We start from the raw sequence: 12,440 nt of genomic DNA on the forward strand, positions 1-12,440 counted from the left end.
CTACTTCTCAGCTCAATAAGGAGGGAACTCAATATTTTAGCAGAGTTTTCTCAGTTTTTCCTTAAGAATTCTTGCTCCTTTCTTGCGGCCCAAGTGGGGTATTTATAGGCCCCAAATGATTTAAAAAATAGAGTTAAATTTTTAAATTTTTGGGTTTTTCGAGTAGGGGCGGTACCATCACCTGCCAGTCTGACATTGGGCAGTACCACCGCCTGACACACTAACATTGGGCGGCACCACCACCCGATCTAGTGGTACCACCGTCTGACAACCTCGGAGACTAGGCTTTTGACTTTTTCAGCTCATAGGTGATTCCATTGTCTGACCCAACTTTTGAATCATTGAATGGGTCTCCCAATGAGCCCAAATCAATCCTAATTTAGGCCCAATTGACCTCTAATTAAGTTATTTTGGTTACACCCAAAAATAACTCAGTTAGACCTAAACTAACTTGATCTATACATAATCAATTACAAGCATGAATCCTATGTTGTCAGACATGTCATTGGTTTATCCAACGCTTCATCCAATCCTTCAACGCTTGTCTGATCCTTTGGCGAATTGCCCAATCAACATGTTGACCTCCTGCAACTTTTGATCTCCTTGGTGCAATGTCCGATCCTTCGGCCCGATGCTCGAACTCATTGTACGAAGTCCTTCCGGCACGTCGATCATTCCTTCGACTCGACGTCCAATCTTCTGACATATTCTACTTCGACCCAACGTTTGATTCTTCCTGCTTTAATCGAATTGCCTTTCCTTGATCGAGGTTAGTTTATGCATCACTCAAACTATATTATATCATAATTTTATCAATTGATTTCATCGTTACGAAATTCAACATGTTATAGAATAATAATAAGTTGGATTTGTTTTGGGAGGTATTTGAGTATGCTTAAATCACTTTTTAGATACCTTTTAATCAGATCTAGGATGAAAGTATTCGAGTTAGATTCAGCAAATGAAAAATAAAATGCTCTTTCGAGGAATTGGAGCTCAAAATGTTGAGTGGATCCTCCATTGGAATTGACTCCCAATCATGAAGATTTCAACACAAATGTGCTGCCTTAATTTTTCCCATGCAAGTCACTACTGAAGAAAATTGATTACTTGGGCTGAACTTGACCTTGATTCCAAACCACCTTGACAAGTGATGCAAATTTTTGGAGAGTCTGGAGGTTTTCAATAAGATTGATCATGAACATTCTTTGACCTCTTTGTTCCTTGTAAGATTTCCTTAATTTGATTCTGATATCATCACACTCCACCATATCCATGTTGTGGATCTGATTTTTTATCTGTGCATCAACATAGGAAATGCTTGAAGACAAAGAAAGCAGAACAGATTAAGAAATGCTTGAATAAGAGGTAAAATGAACTCAGAGAATTAATGCATGGATTCATTGATGGGCCTCTTGGAGTTGCCACGAAACTCTCAATCTTGATCACCAATGTAATAAGAATTCAGTAGAACAATCCTCTTCTCTATTCACTTGACCCAAAGTTGGCTTTTCATACTTCTCTGTTTCTTGTCTGTGCTTTGTATCCCCATCTTAACAATCTCTTGGTGCTAATAATTTCCAGATCTAATAGTTGAACAACAGGATTTGCTAACCAAATTTTCTGCAATTTACTGCCAAAATGTGGCCAAGCCAAGACTTCATCCAAGATAAATAAACCAAATTCATGTTTATTTCTTGTCCTCCATATGAAGGAAGAAATCTTGTAGAAAATTCCAAAATCCTGTGACAGGTGGTGGATACTTAGAACAAAGAGAACATTTGTGCAAGAATCATGCCTTCAATGTCTGATCAGCAAAGCAAACAATATAACAGACTTAATATTACAGCAAGTGAGGATTTTCCAGAGAGAATTGAAGGCATGTTTTCATTGCCACTAAGATTGCTATGGGCTTATCATATGATGACTCCCTTGGAACTGTGATAATATGCATGCACCTACTTCGACGCAATTAAGTATGTATTTAAAAGCTGAGCTATCCAATAATAATGATATCTGTAAGGCATGGTCTGCAATTAATCCTTATCCAAACCCCTTCTGAGACTGTCTGTCAATTGTCTTCTTTTTTTCGTTAAGGTCCTTTTAACTCCATTTCTTCAGCTCATTTAGGATTTAGCCATATCTGCTCCTGTTGGAGAACTTTCACAACTTGAGAGCATGTGTCTCAGACTAGATAGTTCACAAAGTTATGAAGAGCTTACACAGGACTGTATCTAATTTCATATGTTCATCAGTCAATTTGAGACTCCTAATCAAAGAAAAACTTAACAGTTGCAATTGCATGGATAATAAATTTCCAATGACATAGTTCTTCAAGTTTCGTGGATTCAGTCCAGGGCAGAGAAATGCATTTATATCGCCATGACAAAGCAGGCAACATCCTTGCAATGAGCTGTAACCTTCGATGCAGATGTGATTTCTGAGGACAACATCACATGCCTATTGATGGTACAGAATCATGCAAATTGACCTCAACAGTCACTAAGATGCCCCACCTGGATTGCCGGGCAGAATCTTTCAACTCTTAAGTGTTTCCCAAGGCAATGTTAGTACAGTGAACTGAATTAATTGTATTAAGACTTGCCAAGATCTGGGCGGATACTGTAGCTCCATGAAGGATCTGCACAAGCTTGATCAAGCTTCAGAGCAAGAAGTTAGTGCGGACTTTATCTGGCTGTTAGTACAGTGAACTGAATCGATCGTATCAAGCCTTGCCAAGATCTGGGCGTATGTGGTGGGGTGGCTCCATGAATGATCTGCTCAAAGCTGATCAAGCTCAGAGCAAGAATTTATTCCGGCATTTAATCGAACACTTTATCAAGGTACTCATGAAGTGTGAATCTTCTCTTCTTGCTATTGAGCTCATGAGAATGTGAATGCAGGTGGCCTGAGGCAGCTAAAGCTTATCAGTCTTCTGTGTCCTCCGGCCATTTCATGCAAGCTTACACTGGAAATCTGCTGTCTCTCTCTACTTCAACCGTACGCTAATATTTTCCGGCGCGGCCATGCCGTCTTCAATGCCTCATCCACCGATGGTTGAACACATTGAAGTCCTTCAACTGCTCTGCTGGCTCCTCAGGTCCCCAGTGGCCATGTCGATCATGGAGGATGCCTCCAGCACAAAGACGAATAAACGCCGCCAAATCCAGTCTCGATGAACACACAGCAGACAGCACTCGCAAGCCGTGTACTTCTCCTAGCTTCGACCGATCCAGAACGCCACAACACGGAATACCTGAGTAGGAGAGGATGCACGTATTGATAATTGATTTTAGTTCCAGGTAATTATAGGCATGTTCTAAGTAGCGACATATCATCTAAAAGTTATAGGATGATTTCTATATTCAACTCAATCATGGATGACACGATGAAATGAGATAGTTACTTCTAAGTCCTATAAATAGGACCATAGTTCATGAAGTAAGATAGAATATGTGTGCACTTAAGAATATCTTGTAAGTGTTCTTATCTTAGCTCTTATTTAAATATTACAATAGTTTTCTTGATCGAAATAATTCTTTTTAATTGCATCATAGTATTCTGTTTTTATCATTTCCTTGCTCCTCTATCCCCAACATTTGTAGTATCATAGCTAAGTTTCAATTTGAATTGAGTATTATGATTTTCAATGACAATTCCATGTCGCAACCCTTTATTCCCATCTTCTCGAGCAAATGCTATGAATTTTGAAGTATCAAGATGAAAACTCTATTCAAGTCTCAAGATCTTCATGACTTGATAGAGAATGGATATGTAAATCCAGATGAAGAAATCAGGCTGAACTAGAATAGAAAGAATGACTTAAAGGCATTATTTTTCGTTCAACAAGTTATACATGAAACAATCTTCTCAAGAATTGTAGTAATGACAACCTCAAAGTAAACTTGGTTAATACTTCAAAATGAATTTAAAAGCTCATCAAGAGTGATTATGGTAAAACTTCAAACCCTTCGTCATGAGTTTGAAATTTTGTTTATGAAAAGCAATAAATCAGTGCAAGATTTTCTTTTGACTAAAATTGTTAGTAAAGTGAAATCTTATGGTGAACATCTTCCTGATCATATAATTATTACAAAAGTTTTGAGAAGTTTAACTCCGAAATTTGATCTATGTTATTATCGTAATTGAGGAATCAAAACATTTAATCTACAGTTTAATTTGATAAACTAATGAGTTCTTTGCAAGCACATAACTCAAGATTGAACAGATCACTTGAAAAAATGTGAAAAAAAAAAAAAGCATTTCAAGTTAAGGGAGAGTCTTCTACTTTGAAAGAAGATAAAAAATCAGTAGGAAGTTGACGTGGCAGAGGAGGATTTTTTTATAGAGGAAATAGAAGAGGAAGAGGACACTTTGATAGACATAATGAATAAAAGCAATCAAATTATGATAAAAAAAACTACAAAAGTGAAATTCAATATCACTATTGTAAAAAGTTTGGTCACATAAAGGCAGATCGCTAGAAAATAGAAAAACAAGCATGGAGAAAAATGAAGAAAATAGTAAGTGATTTATGAATCGTTTACAAGTTAATGATATCTTAAATGATATTTAGTTTCTGGATAGTGGATATTATAATTATATGTCAAGTATAAGATCAATGTTTAGATATATTGATAAAACTCGTTTCCAAGTTAGAGAGATAACAAGCAAATCCAAATGGAAGGAAAAAAGAATAATTGAGGTGAAGACAAGTCAAGGGAAGATAAAATACCTTGATAATGTTTTCTTTGTTCATAGTTTATCACATTACTTATTGAGTGTTGGTCAATTGATAAATGATGGATATTCAGTTATATTTGATGATGGTTCATGCACTATTAAGAATAAAAATCTGGTTTAATTACGTTAAATATTTGTATGACATAAAACAAGATATTTCTACTTGATGTTTCAAAAATTGAAAAGCATACTCTTGTTGCAACTTAAAAGAACGAGTCTAATTTATGACATTTAAAATATTATCTTAACATTAGAGGTTTAAGATTATTAAATAAAAAAATAGTTTTGGGATTATCCTAAATTAATACACTTGATGTATGTGAAGTATGCAACAGATCTACTAAAAAAATCTAACATGATTAATTGCAAAGCTGTAGCAACAAGCATGAATGAATGTAAATGAGAAATTAAAACATAAAGATGATACATATTTGACAAATGCAAGATACTATAGAACTTTAGTTATAGGTTTTATTTATCTAACTCATACTTGATCAGATATTATATTCTCTATTAGTTTAGTATCCAGGTTTATGCATAGCCCAAGCAAATATCATCTTGGAGCTGTTAAAAGAATTCTACGTTATATTGCTAGAACTATAAGTATTTAGTATTCTCATAATTTTAAATTTAAATTATTTGGTTTCACCGATAGTGATTGAGCAGGAGTTTTAAATGATAGAAAAAGTAATTCAGGTAATATTTTTAGCATCGAATCAGGAGTTATATGTCGGAGTTCAAACAAGCAAGCAACAACTATGTTATCGACATTGGAAGCATAATATATAGCCGCAACATCAGCAACTTGTCAAGCAATATGACTTAAAAGACTTTTAGAAGATCTTTATCAAGAACAAAAAGAAGCAACGAAAATATTTTGTAACAACAAAGCCACAATTATAATAACGAAGAATCCAACATTTCATGGAAGAATATAGAGATACGTTATCATTTCATCCGGGATCTTGCAGTAAATAGAGTCATAACAGTGAAGTATTATGAAACAGATGAATAAGTTGCGGATATCCTCACCAAGTCGCTTCTAGTTCAAAATCATATTTATTTTATGTCGCAAATCGATGTAATTATGAATCAAGGAGAAGTGTTGAAAATTGATTCATAATAGTTATCTAGGTAGTTATCATGTTCTATGTAATTATAAGTATGTTCTAAGTAGTGATCCATGATTTAGAATTTATAAGAAACTTTCTATACTTAACTCAAGGGTGACACGATACAGTGAGACAGTTACCTTTTAGGTCCTATAAATATGATCATAATTCATGAAGTAAGATAGAATAATGCGTACACTAACTATTATATTTTATCTTTCATTTAAACAGTATAATATTTTTTTTATTAAAATGATTCTTTTCGATTGTATTATAGTATTATATTTTTATTGTTCGCTCCTCCGTCCCATAACCGTCCTCTTCGTAGCGACGATCTGCCAGCGAGATGAACAGGAATCGTGCTCCGGATTAGGAATCCATTGCTTTCACGGCCTGTGCTTGCCGTGTTAGCTCTCCACGGTTGTTTGAGCACTAATGGCATGGACAATCACTGCTGATAGATGGGACGTGGAGGCGACTGAGACTCGAGACCATAGCATTCATTCGGGAGCGCTCTTTTTGGTAGGGACAATCGGCCGAGCGGTGGAATACATGCGTGTGTGGCACGCAAAAAGGACGCCACGTTAACGATGGACACGGAAAGAACTGAACCCCCACAAGATTCGTGCCGGCACGATCACCCGATCACCGCCCACAAGTCGAGAGCTCCTCTCAGCCCGGTCATAGTAACGTTTTGGGGCCCACACCATCTTCCCAACTGCCCAACGAATCAAGTACTATCCACGGCAGCACTTAAAAGGCCTCAACCATCTCTCGTGGGCTTTTATCATTTGGTGCTGTTCAGCGCAACATTACTAATCTCAAGAACATTCTAATTTTGAAGTGAAATTGGTCACAAATATTTGTATTTAATGCAATCGTCCTCTTTTATCTAACACAATTAAATGCCTTAATTCTAGCCCTTGATTTCGATTGCGAAAACTCAACCATCACCACCAAAGTTTCCAGTGATACAGTGTAATTATGACATCCAAAATATACTATTTCAATATCTAACATCGATATCCAAGTCATTCTCACGTGATATAAATCTATGTGCATAAAAATGTCTAAGTATCATCAAGATATTCCTGATATGAAAAATTTATATCCTTTGATGTGATCTACACAATGATGAGGTTGAAGGGTTTTTTCGATCTCATCCCTCTGACGATTAAGTTAGCTCGAGGAGATATACACACAAGTGATCTTTTATATCAGAAAGAGAACAAATTATTCTTCATAATATATATATATATATATATATATCTTGTCGACATAGGCATAGGGGAACTTACAACTATCTTGATTGGACTTACATCAATGTGGATAGATAAAGGGAAGCAGGTTTTTACATTAACTGGACTATAACGTCTATAACCATGCATTGAATAATAATTAATTGATAATATTTTAACTATCAAATATTATTTTTGATATTTTTCATTCAATTTTATCCTCTGGCATCTAACTATTTTATATTTTATAGACCATCAATTAAAAGATAAATAATAGAATCTTGATTAATAAAGTCTATTGTCTTTTCCATTGTTTTTTTTAATAAAAAACTAACTATAAGATAATGAGAATTGCTGCATTATCACTCCTATTTGCCTCTGGCTGAACGGCCAATAAAATTGTATAATTTCTTTAGAAAATAATTAAATTTTAAGTATTTCTTAATCAATATTTTTATTTTTATTATTTTCTCAAACAGTATATTTAATTAGAAAATATTTAAATTATCTTTCAAAAAATTTTCGTTTATTATAATGTTATAGACTTTCAACCTAAACCAAACTAATTACAATAATCGTCTACGAGCAATAACAATCAAAGAGACACATATGATATCATATTTTTCAATAATATTTACAGTATTTTTAATACCTTAATGAAACACTATGAATATTATTTAAAAAATAATATAAATGAGTGAAATAAAAATACTATAATAGTTAAAAATTGATAAAAATAAATTAAAAAAATTGATGAGAAAACTTTCGAGGGATATTTTGAATATTTTTAAAAATTAAGATTACTTTTTGAATATAAAAATATTCAAAATATAAATATTTTCTAGGAAAATCATGCAATACAATTCCACTCAAGGGTCGTAGCCAACACCCAATTCCACATGGTTTGGTTTGTCCAAACAAGGAAGATACGTCCATGGTCATTTATGCCGTTGCACCCCCGCGGTCACCTGCCTTTGCATTGGAGCCAACCTCCGGGGCCCACATTCCGAACGCGTGTGCCCAGAAACGAGAATTGAACCACGAAGTAAATATTTGACGTCCTCATCATATTTAAAAAAGAGTTGTAAACATATTTCAGATGACCTACCCACTCCGGTACCTGCACTGTTATTAGACGGGACACAGCAGGCTCCTTATTGGTGGTCTTCCGGGGGCTCATCAGGCAATCACATCCCCCCACCTTCGCGCATTAACTCGAACGCAGATGCTATGCAGGCTGCTCTGTATCGAAAACCATCCATCTCACTACTCTTCCAATCTCAACCGCCCATCGGAGGGGGTCAACTCTTGATAATTTAAACAAACGGTTGATATGAACCTTTAATCCTTTCCCGTGCAAGTTACCCTGCACAGGATCGACAACGCCTCACCCACCCCGAACGCTCTCCCGGCTCCCATACAATCATAAATAACGACCCGCCTCTCTCGATTCGCTCACCTTCTCTTGCACCACCTTTCTCTCTGTCTCATCACCTTCTTGCGGCGTCGCTGCCACCCTCCTTCGGCGGAGCAGGAAGAATGGGATTCTTCAGGCTGGTGACGGGGCTGCCGGGTCTGAGCGGGTTCGGATCCGCTTCCACGGCTGAGCAGGTCACCGCTGGCATTGACGCCTCCAACCTCACCGTCATCATCACCGGTCCGTCCATCCTCTGCTCTACTTCTCTTACTGCTCTGCTTGCCTTCTTGACGATGCAAATGTCAATCCAAGTAGAGAATAACTTAACTTGTTCGTATATATTTCCATTAACGATCATCAATGAGGGTTTTTACCCGATGCAGGAGGTGCAAGCGGGATCGGCACAGAGACCGCGAGAGTTTTTGCGCTTCGAGGAGCACATGTCATCATTGCTGCAAGGAACTTGAAGGCTGCCGATGGCGCAAAGCAACTCATCCAGCGAACTGCTCCAGCATCCCGAGTCGACATCTTAGAGCTCGATCTGAGCTCGTTGAAGTCCGTGCGAGCCTTCGCAGATAAATTCCTTTCCATGGATTTACCTCTCGACATCTTGATGTATGTGCTTCTTCTTGTTACTGTTCTTCCATATCCGGCATCACAACTGAGACAGAGTTTTGTGCATCAAATCGGTTACCAGAAACAATGCCGGTGTGATGTTCTGTCCCTATCAACTCTCCCGGGATGGAATCGAGATGCAGTTTGCTACGAATCATCTGGGTATCATATGCATTTATATCAGTGTTTTGAGTTCTTAGCGAAGCTGTTGGTTTAATCAATTGAACTTTACACTACAGGTCACTTTCTGTTGACGAATCTTCTACTTGAGAAGATGAAAAGCACAGCGAAGAAGACAGGAATGGAGGGTCGCATCATAAATCTATCGTCGATAGCTCACAAGCATACATACAAGGGAGGAATATGGTTCGATAAACTTAATGACAAGGATGTGTAAGTTTCAGTTGGCAACTGCTCTGCTGCATTCATATGAGAATGGTTCTTTCATCAATAAAGCTGGATGATGTTTTCTTCTGTTTCCTTGTTGCTTTATCAGATACTCGGATAAAAAGGCATATGGACAGTCCAAACTGGCCAATATATTGCATGCAAATGAGCTATCTCGGCGCTTACAGGTACTCAGTTTGATGCATAAACTACACAAGGAATCATACCAAAGAACAAAAATGCATAACTACCATTATATTTGATTGATATACAAATATGTTTCTCAAAATGGACTCTTATATGAACAGTTTGCAGATATAAATAATTCGTTCATGGTCCACATCTTTTTATAACCCTTTTGCAATATTGTCACAGATAAAATATATTAACTTAGCAAAGACAAGTACAAACCCTGTTCTGTTCATACATCTTCTTCCTTCTCATTCCTCAAATTTATTCACGCTGTTTATGTGGAGAAAGAGGAAAATAAAGCATGAACTAAATCATTTTCTGGATTATGCCTAAGCTCAAAGGAGAAATCTGAACTCATAATTTCATGCTTAATGTGCCATTAGGTGAATCTGGCTAACTTAAGTGCACAAACCTGACACACCAGCTGAATTGTGCATCTGCTGCTGCTCCATGTCATCCTGGCTTATCCTGCATGGACCTGGGTGACCATTTTAGAACTTTTAGAATCACAAGCACAAAAGATCTTATCCATCTTTGAATGACTGACAAGATTGCTCTTGGTATCTAAATAGATTTAGAACAGGGATAAACAAGCAACATACTTTTATCAGAAAGGAAGTCACTTTCTGTTGACCAAGACCTCGATCATGATCAGGGCAGGAGTATATATAAGTTAATTTTCCTTCAGGTGGTGAGATTTTACACTGCTGGCCCGTAAGATGCATCCATACGTACATGTAGCCTGTTTTGTTTTCTCAATCTGAATTCTCGATATGTAGCATGGTATGACAGGTTGGTTTTACACAGATTTACTACTCTCATGGTTAACAGGAAGATGGTGCAAAAGTTACAGTAAATTCTGTTCATCCAGGTCTGATCATGACAAATTTGATGAGGCATTCTTTCCTTTTAATGCGTATGCACGATGAACCTTCCAAGTTGATGATTTTATTTGAAGAAGAGTGAAAAGTTCCGAACTCATACATTGTGCTTGCTGCTTGCTTGCAGGGGTGCTAAAAGTATTCAGTTGTGTCTTCTGGAAGAATGTACCACAGGTGTGATGCACTCGGTTGATGATTAAAGCCGCCACTCTATGCATAAAAAGAATCATTTTTTCCTGCAAAAGATAGGGCAATCTGGATTAGAATCCTGCGATGCAATGGAGAATCTAATTTTCCTCTTGCTCATCTAGTATCATGCTAAGCTATATTTCTGATTAGATAGGTGCGAGTTGAAATGACAAATAAAAAAAAAGTCTCACAATATTAAGCCACCTTCACCTGCCAATAGTCCGGCCGGCTGGCTTCCCTCAAATTGAAAAGGTTGTGGCCAATTTCTGCTGGACGTGGCGCTCAAGCAAATGTTTGACCTAGATAATTTTATAGGGGGGAGATCGACCCCTGTTGAGTCAACTGACCAATAATTTTATTTTAATTCTTCAACCACGAACTAAAATGTTTAATGAAGAATTAATATAATACACTCATTAGATCACTTCCAATGTGAGATTAATGGAATATTACAACGATTCTAAAAAAAAAAATGAAAAAAAAATTAGAAGAGAATCACTAAAAATCTTAATAATTCTATATGATGTTAATTGCAAGGGGTAAATGTGAGAGTTGTGTATTCTACATACGAGCAGTTACCATAATGTTAGATTTTGTGATCTTTTATAATTGAATAAGATATATATAATATAATTAATTAAATTTCAATGAAATATATTAATCAATAAAAAAGAAATCCACTTAAAATAGAATTGTGTATTCCACATACATGCAGGGAGCAGCTACTACATGCTACGTCGCACTGCATCCGAGCCTCAAGGGTGTGACCGGGAAGTACTTCTTCGACTGCAACGAGGAGATGCCGAGTTCCTGGGCCAGAGACAAGAAGTTGGCGAAGAAGCTCTGGGACTTCAGCGAAAAGCTGGTTAAATCAAGCCTAAGAGATCTCCCATAAAATTGTTGATATTTCCCTACTAGCAACCTATGACTGTAAGGTTTCAATCTACCTTTCTTTCTTTCCTCCGATTACATGCTGCAAAATTGTTGAAGGTGTAACTATAGTAATCGGTTGTCTTCATGCCAAAGATCTTTTAGATCACTCTGAACTGCAACTCTCCGCACCTGGAGCAACAAAATTACAACCTCAGCTTTTTAGCAAGTAGGAGACAAAGCATCATCTTGAACTAAACATCCCACTTTTATTATTATTCTTCTAAAAGTAATTTCAGAAAATTAATCCAACATCATCTTGAGGTAATTGCATGTAACATAATGTTATTAGAGTTATCCAACAATTTGGAACCTTTGAGATCAAACATGTAGCAAATAAAATCCATGTAAGCAGTAGATCAAAAGGATTAGATCCATCACATAATAGTCTGCCACATGATAGTTTCACAAGACTAGCTTATCTTGATCAGAACACAAATGTAATCTCATTCTCACCCTCTGACAATAAAATGATCAGATTTAAGCATCCAAGTAACATCAATTTGGAACTGTATGATAGATACCTTTGCTATCTTAGAAGTTATATACAGTATATGGATCAGGAAATGTGATAAGGTAAAGAGCTTAGTACATCATTTTACCCACTACAGACAAACAACTGTGAAATAAATTTAAAAGACATCCAAAAGATAATGACCCTTAGGCATCATTTCCATTTCAAAACATTCAATCCAGCCAACCACATGATCACCAATCACAAGGATCATCTGAGAAA

General features: G+C 36.6%; 1 protein-coding gene across 1 annotated transcript; it reads left to right on the forward strand.

Annotated features, from left to right (window-relative positions):
- The first annotated feature begins 8,553 nt into the window (after positions 1–8,553).
- Positions 8,554–11,792, forward strand: LOC135678855 (short-chain dehydrogenase TIC 32 B, chloroplastic-like). The gene is made up of 8 exons (XM_065192073.1): positions 8,554–8,750; positions 8,894–9,125; positions 9,208–9,287; positions 9,365–9,518; positions 9,622–9,700; positions 10,536–10,620; positions 10,713–10,759; positions 11,490–11,792. Exons 1-8 carry the CDS (start codon positions 8,633–8,635, stop codon positions 11,667–11,669), a joined length of 975 nt encoding a protein of 324 aa, XP_065048145.1. The 5' UTR covers positions 8,554–8,632; the 3' UTR covers positions 11,670–11,792.
- The last annotated feature ends 648 nt before the right edge of the window (positions 11,793–12,440 follow it).

This window comes from Musa acuminata, chromosome BXJ1-7 (genome assembly GCF_036884655.1).
Source record: "Musa acuminata AAA Group cultivar baxijiao chromosome BXJ1-7, Cavendish_Baxijiao_AAA, whole genome shotgun sequence".
Lineage (NCBI taxonomy): Eukaryota > Viridiplantae > Streptophyta > Magnoliopsida > Zingiberales > Musaceae > Musa > Musa acuminata.

What these genes read in the sequence shown, in the direction of transcription:
- LOC135678855 (XM_065192073.1), top strand. Translation starts at nt 8,633, where the DNA reads ATGGGATTCTTCAGGCTGGTGACGGGGCTGCCGGGTCTGAGCGGGTTC. An exon ending in GTTTGCTACGAATCATCTGG is followed by an intron (nt 9,288 to 9,364) that starts GTATCATATGCA and finishes TTTACACTACAG; the next exon opens with GTCACTTTCTGTTGACGAAT. An exon ending in GCATTCTTTCCTTTTAATGC is followed by an intron (nt 10,621 to 10,712) that starts GTATGCACGATG and finishes GCTTGCTTGCAG; the next exon opens with GGGTGCTAAAAGTATTCAGT.